The 20,000-nt window shown below is 45.8% G+C and overlaps 1 protein-coding gene across 6 annotated transcripts in view; it reads left to right on the forward strand.

Moving 5' to 3' along the window:
- strbp (spermatid perinuclear RNA binding protein) overlaps positions 1-20,000 on the forward strand; it is a 122,391-nt gene that overhangs the window by 88,490 nt on the left and 13,901 nt on the right. For all 6 annotated transcript variants that reach the window (XM_064942094.1, XM_064942099.1, XM_064942095.1 and 3 more), the window contains 11 exons: positions 301-395; positions 980-1,075; positions 1,893-2,004; positions 3,846-3,943; positions 11,904-12,093; positions 13,386-13,594; positions 14,982-15,128; positions 15,338-15,472; positions 17,760-17,912; positions 18,139-18,271; positions 18,451-18,498. In XM_064942094.1, the coding sequence (XP_064798166.1) occupies positions 301-395; positions 980-1,075; positions 1,893-2,004; positions 3,846-3,943; positions 11,904-12,093; positions 13,386-13,594; positions 14,982-15,128; positions 15,338-15,472; positions 17,760-17,912; positions 18,139-18,271; positions 18,451-18,498 (1,416 nt within the window). The remainder of the gene's footprint in view (positions 1-300; positions 396-979; positions 1,076-1,892; positions 2,005-3,845; positions 3,944-11,903; positions 12,094-13,385; positions 13,595-14,981; positions 15,129-15,337; positions 15,473-17,759; positions 17,913-18,138; positions 18,272-18,450; positions 18,499-20,000) is intronic.

Below are 20,000 nucleotides of genomic sequence, written 5' to 3' on the forward strand. Positions count from 1 at the left end.
AGAGACGTAAGCGATATGCTGAAAACGTACACTTGCCTACACCTCTCCAATCCTCCGAGATCAAATGTCTTAGAGGTATGGGCTATGGTTCCATTTGAGATTAGGAATGTATGTGTCTGGGAGTGTTTGAGATCGACTATATTGCACTCAGCGATCGCAGACTGACTGTTCTACAATGAGTGGTCAGTCAAAGAGTAGTCCATCAGTAGTGGATATACAGTCCATCTCAAACACACACTTCGGTGTGTGTGTGTTCTACTTTATACTATATATATATATATCCCATTCTTATTTCACCAGTGGAGGGTGTTGAGCTGACAGACCCGGCAGACATGCTGGACAGGCACAGATGCCTGGTGGCCCTGGCGGCTCTGCGACATGCCAAATGGTTCCAGGTTGGCTCTCAGTTCTACTTCACCTCTCCATTGTCATTGTAGCCTTATGATCACGTGAAAATGAATGAATGAATGAATTAATTAAATCACTTAATAAAAATACAGAATTGATTTGAAACGGCAGCTATATGCCAACTATAATTGAAAACATTCATATGATAAAAAAAATATAAAAAAATCTATTTCTCTCATTCAAAAATGACTCATTCATCGAATCTCTCAATCATGCCCTGTGTAGTATAATAGCCTACATACAGAGAGAGAGAGAGAGATTATTGTAAGGCTACAAAAGCAATTGCTACACTTTTTGTTTCTTTTGGCTGTTTCGAAACCTGCCCGACTGTCATTTATGTCAAAGCTTCCCTCAAAATAATATATCCTCTTTCAACCAAACCTTTATTTGCAAACTCTAACAAATATTCCTCAAGTGAATAATTCAACCCCTTTTCTAGTGACAGCCTGTAAAGAATTATTCTAAGCCAAATCAAATCTCGCGCTAGCTAAATAGGAATGTGTGTCTATTGCACTCCCCTGGTAGTGTGTGTATGCTTCAGTGTTATCTTCCCTCTCTTCTCCGACTCCAGGCCAGAGTAAACGGGTTGAAGTCGTGTGTCATCATCCTCAGGATCCTGAGAGACATGTGCAATAGACGGCCAGCCTGGGAGCCGCTGAAGGGATGGGTAAGTCGGTCAGTCTCTGTCTGTCTGTACGGTAGTTCGCTCACCTAGCTTATTTCCATTTGTCCTGTGAAAAGACACTGTATTAGATAAATAATTAGTATCTCAACTCCATATACTGCACAAACTGGTAAACCTATACTGGTATTTCAGACTAAACATATATTAGTGTCTCTGACTAAACATATATTAGTGTCTCAGACCAAACATATATTAGTGTCTCAGACCAAACATATATTAGTGTCTCATAAACATGTACTGGTGTTTCAGACCAAACATATACTGGTGTCTCAGACCAAACTTATACTGGTGTCTCAGACCAAACATATATTGGTGTCTCAAAAACATATACTGGTGTCTCAGACTAAACAAATACTGGAATCTCAGACTAAGCATATATAAGTGTGACCAAACACATACTGGTGTCTCAGAACAAACATATATTAGTGTCTCAGACCAAACATTTACTGCTGTCTCAGACCAAACATATGCTGGTGTCTCAGAACAAACATTTACTGACCAAACATATGCTGGTGTCTCAGACCAAACATATGCTGGTGTCTCAGACCAAACATTTACTGGTGTCTCAGACCAAACATATATAAGTGACTCAGACCAAACATATACTGGTGTCTCAGACCAAACATATACTGGTGTCTCAGACCAAACTTATACTGGTGTCTCAGACCAAACATATACTGGTGTCTCAGACCAAACTTATACTGGTGTCTCAGACCAAACATATACTGGTTTGTGTGCCACTAACAGGTGATCTGATCTCTCTGTTCTTGCTTTATCTTGATCTTGGTATCTCCCCCAGCCCCTGGAGCTGATCTGTGAGAAGGCCATAGCCACGTGTAACCGGCCGCTTGGTGCAGGGGAGGCCCTCCGTCGGGTCATGGAGTGTCTCGCCTCAGGAATCCTCCTTCCAGGTACAGTACCTACAGTGCATTCGCAAAGTACTTTTTCCACATTTTGTTACGTTATAGCCTTATTCTAAAATTGATTACATTGTTTCACCCCTGTCAATCTACACACAATACCCCAGAATGACAACGTGAAAACAGTTTTTTAGAAATGTTGGCAAATGTATTAAAAATAAAGAACAGAAATACCTTACTTACATAAGTATTCAGACCCTTCGCTATGAGACTCGAAATTGAGCTCAGGTTCATCCTGTTTCCATTGATCATCCTTGATATGTTTCTACAACTTGGAGTCCACCTGTGGTATATCAAATTAACTGGACATGATTTGAAAAAGCACACGCCTGTCTATATAAGGTCCCACAGTTGACAGCTCATGTCAGAGCAAAAACCATGAGGTTGACATGAGGTCGAAGGAATTGACCGTAACGCTCCGAGACAGAATAGTGTCTAGGCACAAAAAATATCTGCAGCATTGAAGGTCCCCAAGAACACAGTGGCCTCCATCATTCTTAAATGGAAGAAGCTTGGAACCACAAAGACTCTTCCTAGAGCTGGCCACCCGGCCAAACTGAACAATCGGGGGAGAAGAGCCTTAGTCAAGGAGGTGACCAAGACCCCAATGGTCACTCTGAAAGAGTTCCTGTGTGGAGATGGGAGATCCTTCCAGAAGTACCACAATCTCTGGAGCAGTCCACGAATCAGGCCTTTAAGATTCACTGGTCTGATGAAACCAAGATGGAACTCTTTGGCCTGAATGCCAAGCTTTGAGGGAAAGATGAACGTAGCAAAGTACAGAGAGATCCTGATGAAATCTGCTCCAGAGCGCTCAAGACCTCAGACTGGGGCAAAGGTTCACCTTACAACAAACAAGACAACGACCCTAGGCACACAGCCAAGACAACGCAGGAGTGGCTTCGGGACAAGTCTCTGAATGTTCTTGAGTGGCCCAGCCAGAGCCCGGACTTGAACACGATCGAACATCTCTGGAGAGACCTGAAAATATCTGTGCAGCAGCGCTCCCCATCCAACCTGACAGAGCTTGATCCCATCCAACCTGACAGAGCTTGATTGGGAGAAACTCCCCAAATACAGGTGTGACAAGCTTGTAGTGTCATACCCAAGAAGACTCGAGGCTGTAATCGCTACAAAAGTTGCCTCAACAAAGTACTGAGTAAACTTATGTGATATTTCCGTTTTTATTTTTAATACATTTGCAAGAATTTGTAAAAACCTGGTTTTCTATGTCATTATGGGGTATTGTGTGTTGATTTAATCCATTTTAGAATAAGGCCGTAACAAAACGTGGAATAAGTCAAGGGGTCTGAATACTTTCCAAATGCACTGTACCTGTCTCTCTTTGTCTCTGTCTCTCTCTCTGTTTATCTTTCTCTCTTGCTCTGTCTCTCTCTCTTTCTGCCTTACACTTTCCCTGTTACAAGCTGACATGGGAAAAAACAATCTTGTTGTTACTTTCAAATAATCAGGTTCTGATGATTTGATAAAGTCATAACTCATTAGCATCGACTGATGTAGTAATCAGAGGCTCATTTAGTTAACCCAGGGGGCACAGGACACGACTGCTCATCTGACTGATGATGTATTAAGGAGTAGGTGGTGTGTTTGCCTCACTGATGTGCCGGGCTCGACGAGGTCGTTTTTGAAGGCACTAGAAGTGATTGAAGGATACTATATCTATATTAATATCATTATGAAAGACCAGCATGGGAATAATATTGGTGTCACACTGGAATCTCTTGCAAAAGAGATTATATCTCAGTGAGAGTAACCTGTGTGAATAAAGGTTGAATGAAATGAAGATTTCCTCATCTACTTATGACCCCCAGGAGGACCAGGGTTACACGACCCGTGTGAGAAGGAGCTGACCAACACCCTAACGGCCATGACAGACGAGGAGGCAGAGGCCATCACATACAGCGCACAGGTAAAACCTCACCTCACACCTGTGGAATGGAAGTGGTTCTGTGAACCTTCCCTAAGCTCCCCATGCTAATGCCTAGGCTCTTTGGCTCCAAGGGGTAGCCATGTCTTGTGGCTTGCGTGAGATTTCGGTTTGAACCCAGAAATTGGTATTGTCAGATAGCAGTCCCGGGCAAAGTTCCTTCAACAACAAAAAATTCAGCACTGAGCAAATTTCAGGTCTGCTCAGCGCAAACTTTAACATTGTGAAAACTCGGTGCAACATCCAGTGCATATTTAATTTGAATACTGAGGCTGTACCCGCTTTAAATCAGAGTTTCAGACAGTGGTCACGTAGGCTACTGTGGCTATTTAATCATAATTTCGCTCTACCGGAGTGGTCTACCATCAAAAACAATGGAGAAATAACATAACATTTTAACATGGAAATAGTTGTTTTATCATTCAGCTTACAGTAGCAGCCACTGTGTGGTGTTCAATGTAGTCCTAAATTACACATGACTTTTGAAACAAAAAACATGCAAGGCTTGACATGAACCTGTTTGTCCTTCAGACAAGGAGGTGACTGAACATATTGTTGTTGATTGATGCAAAAAAAGCTATTTTCCCCTCTCACTTCTCAAAGATATGTAGAAATGTACACGTTTTGTGCTCTTGCAGGAAAGCAATCACTCCCCCATTGCTGACTACAAATGATCTATAACTGGGCTAATAACTCACTAACTTGCAAAGGGTATGAACAAATGTGCACACGTGGCTACATGCACTTCTCGCTTTAATCTCAAAACATCTACTTACAACAGCTCATGCTGTAAACACAATCCAGTTCAAAGTGAATAGCACAGATCCATATATGTCAATGGTTTTTAAATGTTTAGTCTGTTAAATGTGATATGCCGTGTGTAACATCCATGTTTATATTTTACTTCGCTACTTCAGTCATCTCTCTGAACTCTTTCTCCATGCCGCTTTCCACACAGACCTAGCGCCGCCTCCTGTCACTCAAGGAGCACATTTGTTGTTCCTTGAACCCGAGACACCTGCGTTCAGTCAGCATGGCATTCAGCGCATGCAACAATGTTGATGACAACGATACGGTTTTCAATTTGCTTCTCAATATAAATCCACTAGCATTCTATAATTACACTAATAGTTTGTGTTTCTTACATCTGCAAACAGCTACTTTCTTCTTAGCAAGTTGGGCCTACATCTTGTTAGCCGCTAATTGTTAGCCACTAATCGCTAATGCTAATCGCTAGCTACAGAGGCTAATAAATGTACTGAGGTAGAGCTATACAGCCGGATATTACCAGTGATTGTGTAGACCTAAATCAGCATGTTGTTTGTGTAACAGTATTTTCTAAATCAAAGAGGACTACACAAAGCAAGCATATGGCTGCGTTTCAAACTCAAAGTAGATAGCCCCCTCTGCCCTAAACCCTCAGCCCTTGAATTATGTTTTCCATCGTCACCTCCTAATTGTACCTTAAATGTCACTTGCCCAAGCGAGGGAGAGTGATGATCGGAGAGGCAACGTCCTTGGAGGAAATCTTGAAGTTGAGCTTAAAAACAACCAATCTAAAGCCATTAATGTAACGTTACCTAGTAAGCTAACATATATAGCTAGCACTCCTGTCAGGTAGCTAGCTACAATTACCCATAGCTGGCTAGCTAGTTTTATGGTTTGGTCATTTGTTCCAAGAAATTTCAGAATTGCAAAAATATGTTTATGAATCTAGCAACGTCCTCACTACGAGACTAAGCCAATTTGCCAACACTATAATCAATGTATATAAAACAATTTTTGCAAGCTATGAAGCCTTTTTAAAATTAAATGTGACACTTCGCGGCCACCAGAGTTTGACATGAGACTACAGTTTGCATTGAATTCTGGGTCATATCAACCCCACAAGTGACCAAAGTTGTTCACTCGCTCCCTCGAGCTAAATCGTGGTCAGAGGGGCAACGTTAGTAAATTGGACCTCCACTTAAGATGGCAATCAAACTGCATCCGGTTTCAATGGGGATTCCCCCGAGGGAAAGTGGCTAGGGCAACAGCTGAGGGGGTAAAAATAATGTGTTTGGACTGCAGCCTATGTCAGCTACATGAAGTAGCTAAGAGAAAACATTCAATGTAGTCAAAGATTATAGGGTCCACTTGTCAACAATTTGGTTCCTACCCTGTCACAATAACTCCTCCCTGGCATTTTCATTCATTGTCATATCAAACAACACTGTATTGTAACCATAGAATTAAATGAATCATTCCATTTCCATGATTCCAACAGTTCCCCCAAGTGTTTTTCTCTAAATCGCAAGTCAAATCACAATTGCAACATTTGGTTAAAAATAAGGCCTAGATTGTTTGCCCATATCGTGGAGCCCTATGTGGCAGTGTGGAAATCTCAAATGAGGGCAGGAAATGCAGGAATTGATGAAAATGCTGAAAAGGAGTTTTGGTTGAAGTTGAAATGAACAGTATAAAACAATCAGAATGGAGAAAAACTCATTGAAATCACATAGAATGTATGTGTTGCCACCATAGAGTCACACACTACTCATGAAGCAAATGTATAACTTCTATTATTAAAAAACATAAAATACAGTTAAATACCATCATACCGTGAATTTGTTTTATAAAATACTGTGATTTGATATTTTGGCCATATCGCCCAGCCCTACAACAAAATGTTATAGTTAGTTTTGCATACTAAGTCTTGCATAGTTCGTTTGGTTTCTGTATGTTGCATTGAAAGTGGCTAATATTTCGTTGATTCGATCACAATTCCCACAGTGAAGGGAAACGTTGATAGTGTTAACTAACGGGGAAAACTGTGAAAGTTCAATCTTGTGCTTCTCTGCGCAGGCTAATATTTCTTCTGCGCGGCAGTTTAGAGGGAACACTGGTACTCGGTAGTCTCAGAGCAGAACTCCATACTGTCTATGGTGTGAGTGTTTAGTGTTGAGATCAGCCGGGGGCTCCAGCCAGTCTTATCTCATCTGTAGCCTGGAGATTACACTCCTGTCAGACAGGGGAAACCCTCTTTAAGATGCTCTTCTTTGGCCTCTGAGCCATGTGGAGAGGGGGATAGAACTACACTGTTATGTAACACACACACACACACACACGCACGCACACACACACACACACACACACACACACACACACACACACACACACACACACACACACACACACACACACACACCTCATCAATCCAACACCTTGGGCCCCCACCGAAGAGCTGCACCTTGATGATGAGCGTGGGAAACCACTGCCATGGCGACCCATTAATCCTGCCTCAGTACCCCTGGGACGGGTGTGTGTGTGTATTCACTTTTGTGTGTTGAAATGTTTGACTGTTTGAGTACTGACGTATGTTTTTTTCTTGAGTATTGAGTTATAGACAAAATATTATAGACAAAATAATACCACTTGACTGCTGCTTCCCTAAATAGTTATTGCATAGTTTGGAGCTGTGCTTTGGGTCATTGTCCTGTTGTAGGCTCCAATTGGCTCCAATTAATCGCCATCCACAGGGTATGGCATTGCAAAATGGAGTGACAGCCTTCCTTCCTCAAGATCCTTTTTACCCTGTACAAATCTCCCACTTTACCACCACCAAAGCACCCCAGACCATCAGATTGCCTCCGCCATGCTTGACAGATGGTGTCAAGCGCTCCTCCAGCATCTTTTAATTTTCTGCGTTTCACGAATGTTCTTCATGATCCGAACACCTCAAACTTAGATTCGTCTGTCCATAACACTTTTTTCCAATCTTCCTCTGTCCAGCGTCTGTGTTATTTTCCCCATCTTAATCTTTTATTTTTATTGTCCAGTCTGAGATGTTTTTTTCCTTGCAACTCTGGCTAGAAGGCCAGCATCCCGGAGGAGCCTCTTCACTGTTGAGACTGGTGTTTTGCGGGTACGATTTAATGAAGCAGCCAGTTGAGAACTTGTGGGGCGTCTGTTTCACAAACTAGACACTCTAATGTACTTGTCCTCTTGCTCAGTTGTGCACCGGAGCCTCCCACTCCCGATTTCTATTCTGGTTAGAGCCAGTTTGCTCTGTTCTGTGAAGGGAGTAGTACACAGCGTTGTATGAGATCTTCAATGTCTTGGCAATTTCTTGCATGCACGTGACCAGTAGGGCCTGACCTATAGAACATCATAATTTTTTATTTTACCTTTATTTTACTAGGCAAGTCAGTTAAGAACAAATTCTTATTTTCAATGACGGCCTAGGAACAGTGGGTTAACTGCCTGTTCAGGGGCAGAACGACAGATTTTGTACCTTGTCAGCTCGGGGATTTGAACTTGCAACCTTTCGGTTACTAGTCCAATGCTCTAACCACTAGGCTACACAATAAATTGATTATAACAAAGTTTCTTGGCAATTTCTCGCATGGAATAGCCTTCATTTCTCGGAACAAGAATAGACTGACGAGTTTCAGAGCCTGCAATCGAACCCACAAATGCTGATGCTCCAGATACTCAACTAGTCTAAAGAAGGCCAATTTTATTGCTTCTTTAATCAGAACAACAGTTTTCAGCTGTACTAACATAATTGCAAAAGGATTTTCTAATGATCAATTAGCCTTTTAAAATGATAAACTTGGACGTGCCATTGGATAAACACAACGTGCCATTGGAACACAGGAGTGATGGTTGCTGTTAATGGGCCTATGTAGATATTCCATTAAAAATAAGCAGTTTCCAGCTACAATAGTCATTTACAACATTAACAATGTCTACACTGTATTTCTGATCAATTTGATGTTATTTTAATGGACCAAAAAAATTGCTTTTCTTTCAATAACAAGTACATTTCTAAGTGACCCCAAACTTTTGAACGGTAGTGTACCTTATTTACATAATTATTCAGGCCCTTTGCTGTGAGACTCGAAATTGAGCTCAGGTGCAATGATCATGCCTGAGATGTGTCTACAACTTGATTGGAATTCACCTCTGGTAATTTCAATTGATTGGACATGATTTGGAAAGGCACACACCTGTCTATATAAGGTCCCGCAGTTGACAGTGCACGAGGTCGAAGGAATCCGTAGAGCTCCGAGACAGGATTGTGTGCCGAGCGTCACGTCTGGAGGAAACCAGGCACCATCCCTACAGTGATGCATGGTGGTGGCAAATTCATACAACCAGTAAGCCGAGGCTACATCAAAAAAACTTTAAAAGGCAATGACGCTGATGCAACAAATCAAAATGTTGATACTATTATTTCATTCACATTATAAGTGCAGCAATGTGCTTCAATAGGCCAGTTGAGAAATACAAATGGTAGGTATGTTTAATTGTGGCCTGTAAAACCGTTTTTTTAACACACAATTACGTTTTGTTGCACATCTCTCACATTGTCTGACTGATTTTCTGCTGAAACTAGGCTCTGTGTCTGTTTGCTTTGTGCATGTGATAAGGTAAATAACAACTAATGAAAATACACGCACCAATTCAATTCCACACAATTAGGCCTATGCAAATGAACCAAAAGACCGATAAATATGACCGGTCAAATGTATTTGCATGTACTAGTATTTCCGTCAATGAATTGGCAAAAAAAAACATTATTTTGCAATGGGATTAAAAAAAAATGTTTTAAAGAGAATTGGCTTTAATAAAAAAATGTATCGGCAAAAAAACAGCTATTACCTGCTAACAGAAACCCTGGCGTGTGTGTGTGTGTGTGTGTGTGTGTGCTCCACTAAGCGGGTTAGGAATAGAGCGGGAGTGAGCTGCATGTCTGAGTGGATCGTCCTACCCTCTCCTTTGTAGGAAGGTGAAACGGCAATGGAATGTCAATGTGGCTAATTGTATTGTAGTAGATACATGGCTAGATAGGAGAGCGATAGAGAGAGGCTCTGGGAATGAGATGAAGCAACGCTGCATATGAATATCTGAGCCTTTCCTGAGCGCCTCTGATATATTTGCATTCGGAAATTGACTGTGGAGTTTCAAGTGTTATTGTCACATGCATGTACAGTGAAATGCCTTTCTTGCCAGCTCCTTCCCAAATATGCAGTAATCAATATCAGTAGTACTATATAACAAAAGTAAAGTAGAACAAAAACACACAAGCAATAGAAAGAAGAAGAACACAAGGAAGGAAGAAAGCTATATACAAGGGTCAGTTCCAGGGCCAGTGCCAATACCATATTTACAGCCCTCAGGGGTGTGTGCTTAGTCCCCTCCTGTACTTCCTGTTCACCCACGACTGCATGGCCACGCACGACTCCAACACCATCATTAAGTTTGCTGACGACACAACGGTGGTAGGCCTGATCACAGACAACGATGAGACGGCCTATAGGGAGGAGGACAACAACCTCTCCCTCAACGCAATCAAGTTAAAGGAGCTGATCGTGAACTACAGGAAAAGGAGAGCCGAACATGCCCCCATTCACATCAACGGGGCTGTAGTGGAGCGGGTCGAGAGTTTCAAGTTCCTTGGTGTCCACATCCCCAACAAACTATCATGGTCCAAACACACACAGACAGTTGTGAAGAGGGCACGACAACGCCTCAGGAGACTAAAAAGATTTGGCATGTGTCCCCAGATTCTCAAAAAGTCCTACAGCTGCACCATCGAGAGCATCCTGACCGGTTATATATGGCAACTGCTCGGCATCTGACCACAAAGCGCTACAAAGGGTAGTGTGTACGGCCTAGTACATCACTGGGGCCAAGCATACTGCCATCCAGTACATATATACTAGGCGGTGTCAGAGGAAGGCCCTAAAAATTGTCAAAAGACTCCAGTCACCCAAGTCATAGACTGTTCTCTCTACTACGTGGAAAGCGGTACCGGAGTGCCAAGTCCAAACTCCTCCTTAACAGCTTCTACCCCTACTCGGACTATTAGCATTGACACCCACCCCCTTTGTTTTTACACTGCTGCTACTCGCTGTTTATTATCAAAGCATAGTCACTTTACCCCTACCTACATGTACAAATTACCCCAACTTACCTGTATCCCCGCACATTGACTTGGAACCGGTACCCCCTGTATATATCCTCGTTATTGTTATTTTCTTAAAACGGCATTGTTGGTTAAGGCCTTGTAAGTAAGCATTTCACAGTAAGGTCTACATCTGTTGTATTCGGCGCATGTGACAAATACCATTTGATTTGATTTTGATTACAGTGTGCAAGGATACTGGAGTGGTAAGGCTCACACTGTGTGTGTGTGCGTACGTGCGGAAACATTTTAACGTAGGAAAGCCAGTGCTGCTTCTCCTTTAATTTCTCTCAGTAAGGGATAGTTGGTGCCAGCCTGCCAATCACAATGCTGGCCTATCCCTCTCCACACATAGTCATACTGTACATAGTGATCCATGAAGGCCCAGTGCCTTCTCTATGCCACTCAGCTTAGCCAAAGAAAAGTGCAGCTCCAATCATCCGCTTGTATTGTTTACCTGGGATTAGTACTGGAGCCACTGTTGCTAAGCAACGTCTGTGACTCTTGAGTGAGTGTGATGGAAGTTGTTGCTGAATAGGCTCTTGTACATAAAAACAAACAAAAGTAAAAACCAGTTGATTTCTGTAAATGGGATCAATGAACCACGGAGATTAGATCTGTTTGTTTTGTTAGTTGTTTCTGTTTCCTGTTTTTCTCCTCTCTTTGTTAATCTTTGGACTGTAGAGGGGCTTCGACAGATGAGCCGAGACAAGGCTCAAACCCCCATCGCCAGGGGGAATGTGTGATCCGGAGTCAGCGGCACTGACCCCTAGACCTGACCATGCCCGTCTGTGGACCTGTCACTTTCTTTCCTCACCTGTCCGTGTGCTTTGCTAGTTGTCACTTTCTGTTTCTCATCTGTCCTGTCTGTCCCTTTCCGTCCACACCTGTCTGTCTTTCTGTCTCTTCCTCTCCTCTTTTCCTCCGCTGTCTGCCGTGCCTCGGTTTCTTTCTCTCCTCACCTGTCTGCTGTGTGTCTCTCTGTTCCAGCACGCTCTGAGACTGATGGCGTTCGGTCACATCTACAAGGTGCTGGAGATGGACCCTCTCCCCTCTAGTAAACCCTCCCAGAAGTACCCCTGGTCAGACAGGGAGGGCTCAGGGCTGAAGAGGCCCTACGAGGATGGGCCCACGGACGACAAAGACCTCATCAAGAAGATGAAGAGGAACCTGAGGAAAGGTCAGCCCCCCCCACCCCCACCCCTGACACCTAACCTCTGACCCTGCTCTGCTATGTGACCTGTGAGAAGTTCCCTCCCTGGGTCATGTGATCAGATGAAAAGCCATTAAAAGTAATAAGTAATACACTTAATTGCCCACGGAAATATGACTTGGACATATAGGGCCAGTAGTTTCTCTAGTTTGTTACTTGTAACATAGCTAGGGTTTTTTGTTTTTACTGGTCAGCAGGAACCGTCTGGCCCTTTATAAGTCTAGACTACCAAAGCTTCATGGGCCTGATGATAACAGCTGTCTAAACTTTCAGACACATTCTCCCATAGATTGAGGAAATGCTTGAGTCCTGGAGAGAATGAGGCACTCATTTCCTTCTGTTCTAAACCAACACCACATGACTGGACTGCAGGTGTTTTCTCTCTCTCTCTCTCTATAAAAGACATGACACCTACATCAAACCCTCCTTTCCTAGCCTGATCCAGGATCTGTTTGTCCTGTAAAGCCAACTCCTATGGCCATTGTCATTACTAAACATTTCCAGAGGTGTTGGCTACACAGCACGAACAGATCTGCGAACAGGCTGTCGTCTCCCTACCGCTATCTCTAATTCTCTCCTCTTTCCTCTCTCAAGGCAGATACACACAACACAACCCACTGGGAAATCAATGTTATTGATTTCTAATGTTTCTCAAAAGCCATCCAGCTGTCCCCTTTCCTGTCCTCCCCGTTAGAGGAAAAGTAATTGGTTGGAAAGAAGCAGATTTAGCTATTTGTTTTTTTTAAAGGAGGAATCTGGAATAGAATAATGCACACAGCCTGAACGTGAAGCTGTTGTCTGAGGAGGCTACAGCTAGCTAGTGTAGCTCCTCAGAACTGTTTTTCGTTGTTTCGAAGAAACAGTTGGTGGTTGGAGTGCTACTTAGCCAACGTAGTTAGAATCAGGCAGAAAGGATGCTCTTTGGAAGCAAGGGCGCCATTTGTACAACTCAAACACACAGTCCAAATCTTCAAGGCAACTTAAAACACCATGCAGCGGTCTAAGGCACTGCGTCTCAGTGCTAGAGGTGTCACTACAGACCCTGGTTCGATCCCGGGCTGTATCACAACCGGCCGTGATCGGGAGTCCCATAGGGCGGCGCACAATTGGCTCAGCGTCGTCTGGGATTAGAAGAGGGTTTGGCCGGGGTAGGCCGTCATTGTAAATCATTTAAATGGAAAAAATATGCATTGATTGAACAGCAACCACTGTTATTTTGTTAACCCTCTCTCCGGTATCTCCATCTCTTTCCTCCCTAGTCCTCGACAGCAAAGCAATAGACACCAACCAACCAATGAATGCGCTGATGCGTCTGAATCAGATACGTCCAGGTCTGCAGTACAAGCTGCTGTCCCAGTCCGGCCCGGTCCACGCTCCTGTCTTCACCATGTCTGTAGACCTAGACAGCACCGTCTACGAAGCCTCGGGCTCCTCCAAGAAGACCGCCAAGCTGCATGTCGCTGTCAAGGTAACCGAGTTTGACCAATATTGGCCTGGTCAATGAGAGAAGGGTTTGGATAAATGTTGGGAAGGTGTGAAAATAGTGGTTTGGGGTTAGTAAAGGGCAAGTACCCCTGGAGAGAGTTCTACAACGTAGTGTAAAATGTGTGAAAGGGGGGCTGGTAGTGTTACAGTAGCATCAGCACGGGGGCATTAGTGTTTGTGAACAGGGTCAGAGTCTAGACAGAGATAATATTATTGTCTGAGATATTATAAGTCAGCTAGAGTAGTCCAGACAGGGAGCTGTTATTTTGTGCGAGAGGAGTGAGTGATTCAGACAGAGCTGTTGTGTGATGAGTAGGGCAGTGAGGAGAGGAGAGAGTGCTTGTGAGTGAGAGGAGTGAGTGATTCAGACAGAGCTGTTGTGTGATGTGTAGAGCAGAGAGGAGAGGAGAGAGTGCTTGTGAGTGAGAGGAGTGAGTGATTCAGACAGAGCTGTCGTGTTGTGTGATGAGTAGAGCAGTGAGGAGAGGAGAGAGTGCTTGTGAGTGAGAGGAGTGAGTGATTCAGACAGAGCTGTTGTGTGATGAGTAGAGCAGTGAGGAGAGGAGAGAGTGCTTGTGAGTGAGAGGAGTGAGTGATTCAGACAGAGCTGTTGTGTGATGAGTAGAGCAGTGAGGAGAGGAGAGAGTGCTTGTGAGTGAGAGGAGTGAGTGAGTGATTCAGACAGAGCTGTCATGTGATGACTAGAGCAGTGAGCGTCGGTCATGCGGTCAGTCAGTGTTGTGTTTTTGGGCTCCAGCTGCAGTCAGACTGGGATGCCCTGTCCCCCGTCACCCCTTCTCCTGCTCGCCCCCACTCCTGGCTGCTGGGTAATCCCAAAGTCGTCGTCAACAAAGAGGCTCTCCCAAGCATAGGGCTGGGATAGTCCTCTAACGTCCTCAGAATTCCATAAAAGGCCTCGATGCTAGTCTGCTGCTCTGCTCTGGTGCCCCGTGGATGCACGTGCATGTGTGTGTACTTGTGCGTGTGCGTGTGTGTGTGTGTGTGTGTGTGTGTGTGTGTGTGTAAGCACTAGCACCAATTTGGGTCAGACACAAAGAGAGCTCCTGTTCCGTCCACACAGAGAAAGGTGCCAGTCCACTTATACTACAGAGCCCCAAAGCTGCTGTGTGCTGCCGGTGAATTAGCCGCGAGGGAACCAGGTTCATTATAATACAGGAAACAGAAGAAGTGTGTTGGAGTTCAAACTCAGTCACTCAGAACCTAGTCCAGAACCCCAGAACCCACAGTAGTGCCGTTAGGAAATGCTGCTGACAGACGCTACCTTTGAACAGGCATTGGGGAAGGAGGAAGAAATCAGAAGTGGTTTGATATATTGGATTTGTGTCTCTCCCCCCCTCTTCTCTCTCTAGGTTCTGCAGGCGATGGGTTACCCCACAGGGTTCGATGCAGACCTGGACTGCAGTGCAGACGAGAAGTCGGACGGAGAGGGGAAGAGCGAATCATCAACACACTCAAGCAATAACACAGCACACTCAGACAACTCAAATACACTGGAGGTGCAGTATAGACCACTCATGAACACACACAAACCAGGGTTGGAGTCAGTTCTGAATTGAGTTGCGAATGAGTATTTCTTGAATTGACATTTCATTTGAGCTGTCCACACCCCACACGAAGCAGGATTTGAATTGAATTTCAATGAAAGGAAGTAGAGTTAAGTTCAATGAGCTGTAGTCTGATTTCTGTTCCACTCCCGTGTGTTCAGGTCCGAACTCAGGGTCCTATTCTGACGGCCAGTGGTAAGAACCCCGTCATGGAGCTGAACGAGAAGCGCAGGGGTCTGAAGTACGAGCTCATATCAGAGAGCGGGGGCAGCCACGACAAACGCTTCGTCATGGAGGTGAGGCTTTACACCGTGCGTATCTCCGTATCTCCGTTGGAACAGTAGATTAGACACACACACACACACACACACACACACACACACACACACACACACACACACACACACACACACACACACAGAGACTGACTGACTGACTGACTCGCAATGGACTTTGATGCAACTCGATGGACCTAGATTGGTGCACACTGACTGGCAAGCTTATCTGACACACTACATCACTCCAGCAGTCTATTCATTCACCCCCCCCCCCCCCCCCCAGGGCCATTGGCAGTGTCGTCCTATTCATCCCCCCAGGGCCGTTGGCCGCGTCGTTCTATCCATTCATCCCCCCAGGGCCGTTGGCCATGTCGTCCTATTCATTCATCCCCCCCCCAGGGCCGTTGGCAGTGTCGTCCTATTCATCCCCCCGGGGCCGTTGGCCGTGTCGTCCTATACATTCACCCCCCCAGGGCCGTTGGCAGTGTCGTCCTATTCATTCATCCCCCCAGGGCCATTGGCCGTGTCGTCCTATTCATTCAGCCCCCCCAGGGCCGTTGGCCATGTCGTCCTATTCATTCATCCCCCCCAGGGCCGTTGGCTGTGTCGTCCTATTCATTCATCCCCCCAGGGCCGTTGGCCGTGTTGTCCTATTCATTCACCCCCCAGGGCTGTGTCGTCCTATTCATTCATCCCCCCCCCAGGGCCGTTGGCCGTGTCGTCCCTATTCATTCAGCCCCCCAGGGCCGTTGGCCATGTCGTCCTATTCATTCATCCCCCCAGGGCCGTTGGCTGTGTCGTCCTATTCATTCATCCCCCAGGGCCGTTGGCCGTGTTGTCCTATTCATTCACCCCCAGGGCTGTGTCGTCCTATTCATTCATCCCCCCCAGGGCCGTTGGCCGTGTCGTCCTATTCATTCATCATCCCCCCAGGGCCGTTGGCCGTGTCGTCCTATTCATTCATCCCCCCAGGGCCGTTGGCCGTGTCGTCCTATTCATTCATCCCCCCAGGGCCGTTGGCCGTGTTGTCCTATTCATTCACCCCCCCAGGGCTGTGTCGTCCTATTCATTCATCCCCCCCAGGGCCGTTGGCCGTGTCGTCCTATTCATTCATCCCCCCCAGGGCCGTTGGCCGTGTCGTCCTATTCTTTCATCCCCCCCAGGGCCGTGTCGTGCTATTCATTCATCCCCCCAGGGCCGTTGGCCATGTCGTCCTATTCATTCATCCCACTAGGGCCATGTCGTCCTATTTATTCATCCCCCCCAGGGCCGTTGGCCATGTCGTCCTATCCATTCATCCCCCAGAGCCGTTGGCCATGTCGTCCTATCCATTCATCCCCCCAGAGCCGTTGGCCGTGTCGTCCTATCCATTCATCCCCCCAGGGCCGTTGGCCATGTCGTCCTATCCATACATCCCCACCAGAGCCGTTGGCCGTGTCGTCCTATCCATTCATCCCACTAGGGCTGTTGGCCTCGTTGATTTCTGTCACGCCTCAGCGACTCACTGATAGATTCACATCGATGTGAGCAGGTCAAGTCTGTCACACTTGACATGTAGTGGTGTGTCGGAGCTATTCATGTGTGTTGGAGCTACTCATGGGTTGCACGTTTCGTGACAATATTATTTAGAACGTCCGCTTTCGGACTGATGCCCAGCTGAACATTCTACTCAATGCAGTCTCAATGGGTACTGATGAAGATTTTGTCTAAAGTGTATTTCTGTGGCTTGAAAACACAATGACACATCAAAAGGAGGCAACTCATTAGTAGGACAAGCTTTTGTCATCATTGTGAAATCTCTACATTTCACTTTCAGTGTTACTTTAGCCAGCTAGCTAAGATTGAGGGGAGAGCACCAACATTTTTGCTATCTAGCACAGCTAGCATTGCTAGCTATTTTTGGCTCTTGGCAACATTGCCACTCTCTAAAGTAAACGAGACGACATTCTAATGATGACAAAGTTGTTCCGCACTAATTATTTGTCTGCTTTGCCAATGTCATCGTATTTCCCGGCCACTACCGTGGAAATCTGACTAAAAAGTCATTAGCCCCCGTTCAGAAAGATCTGGCCTTAACCATCAGTCAGATATCAATATGCTGCGGCGGCTGTAGAACGGTTATAGTAATGGCAACGATGTGATCGAGTGACGGATGTGCAACCCATGAATAGATCCTCTGGCTGGTCAGCAGCATGAATATAATACCACCAGACATACAGGATATCCTTATCCAGCCACTCGACCGATATCAATGCCATCTTACTTAAGTGTGTGTGTGTGTCTCCCCCTCTCTCTCTCTCTCCAGGTGGAGGTGGATGGTCAGAAGTTCCGCGGGGCGGGGCCTAATAAGAAGGTGGCGAAGGCTTCGGCTGCGTTGGCTGCTCTGGAGAAACTCTTCTCTGGCCCCAACGCCGCCGCCGCCAACAACAAGAAGAAGAAGATCATCCCACAACATGCCGTATGTTACCAATGCTGTCTCCTCTGATCAGCTAGCAATACTTTCTGTTGCCAGGAGTCTGAGTGGTCTGTTAGCGATATCGATCCTCTTTAGAAGAAAGCCTGACCAATTATCAGGGACTTCCTCTCGTACTTTCACGACCCGATACAGAGTCTCATCGACTGTCAGTTACCGCCTCTGTTTGATCAGTCATCAATAATACTCTGCTGTCTCTGTGTCTGGGTAGACGAAAGGAGCCCTAGCTGCAGCGGCAGCCTCAGCAGTAGCAGCCCAGGTGGCCAGAGGGAGAGGTCGAGCGGCGGCCCTGACCAGAGGAGCCTTCGTCAGCGCTGCCGCACCAGGGTACACACAGATACCAGGTACATGGAAATATGTAAAAGTGTGTGTGGGGGGGTGTTTTGCGTGCCTGTCCTGTCCTTTTCCCTGCCAACACTCTAGTTGTTTATAGGTTGAGTGCATATGCATGCATTTATAATGCCAGTATGTCCAGTTACCCAACGATCCTAACAGTCTAACATGGCTTGAACATGTCCGACAGGCTTCGGGACTCCATATGGATACAGTGCTGCAGCCGCCCCAGCCTACGGTGAGTCTCTCTCTCTCTCTCAGAGGATAAAGAGTTAACACCTGCCCTGTCGTACTGTTCCTCCCTGCTGTTGGAGAGGCCCTTCTGGAAAATGATAGTGCCCATTGAATCAGAGTTACACTTCGAGGTCGAAAATTGAAATGTAAGAAATTGGTTGAATCTAAAAAGCTAGTGAAAGTCAACCTGGAACGGATCATAACCTTTTGGTTCTTACTGTGGTTGGAGCAAGCCTTGCTGAGCTTCTTTGCCCGCCTGAGTGTCCAGACTGCTGCTCGTTCTGCCCGCCCCTCCGTCAGTCTGTCTACCCGTCAGTCTGCCTGCTCCCCCTTTCCTGACTCTCTGGACATCTCTCTCCTCTCCTTACTGTAGCCATGCTATATCTCTTCCCACAGCTAAGCTAACAGATACCCCATTCAAAGCGGCCCAGGCAGGCCGGGACCAATGCCGCCAACACACACAGGGACAGGCTATATGGGTTATTCACACTTCTTCTATAGACCAACTTCTTCCAAAAACACACACTAGGATTCACCACACCACACACACACACACACACACACACACCACCTTCCAGCCCAAACTATTTCAGACCCCTACTATATCTTCCTAAACATGTAGCTAAACATTCACCGTATGACTGTTTAATTCACTGAAAACATAGCGTGGCTTCCCCACTTTTCCTCTGGCTAGACTGGCAGGTCGGTCATCTGTGGCCTTCTCAGTCTCTGCCAGACAGCAGGTAGCGTGTCCTAGAGCTCTGGAAGGTTTGAAATTCGAACATAGTCTACATAACTAGATCAGACTCAGGGGTGCTCTGCTCTCGCACAATCAGCGTAACTCAATACAAGCACCGAGCGCTTTGAGGTCAGCAACACTCAAGATGCTCAATCACACAACCACTTTGTCTTACACATTTATACACTCACAAATTCAAGCATAAATACGCACTCAAAAACATACGATCTTGTTTGCAAATATGTACACACTCAGTCTCTCTCTGCCTCTCTCTATTGCTCTCGCTCTTTTCCTCTCCTTCTCCTCCCTCCCTCTCTCTCTCTCCATCTCTTCATCACACACACCCTAAACTTAAAACAGACTGGTCCTTGTGCGTTGTGTGGCATTGGGAGCCCATTCCCTCCGTCACAGAGAGAGTTGCCTGTTTCTGGGGGCTTTGAACGAGTCTTATGTGCAGGGGGAGACTGTTCTGGGTACAGGTCTGGGCAGGCACAACACGTTCTAGAAGTAGACCTCAGAGAGCCTAGCACTGAGACTTGTATTCCCCAAGAGTCTCAGAGTAGGATACAGGATCAGTTTGAGTAGGACTATATGGACAGGAGGCAGCTAATCCTAGATCAGCACTCCTACTCTGAGATGCTTTTTGAATACGGCCCTTGGTGTTGAGTGCTGTAGCCTGGTCCCAGATCTTTTTGTGCTGTCTTGCCACCTCCTGTGGTCTTTGTGACAATAGGAGTTGGCAAGACAACACGATCAGATCTGGTCCC

The sequence above is a fragment of the Oncorhynchus masou genome, chromosome 28, assembly GCF_036934945.1.
Source record: "Oncorhynchus masou masou isolate Uvic2021 chromosome 28, UVic_Omas_1.1, whole genome shotgun sequence".
In the NCBI taxonomy this organism is placed as follows: Eukaryota; Metazoa; Chordata; class Actinopteri; order Salmoniformes; family Salmonidae; genus Oncorhynchus; species Oncorhynchus masou.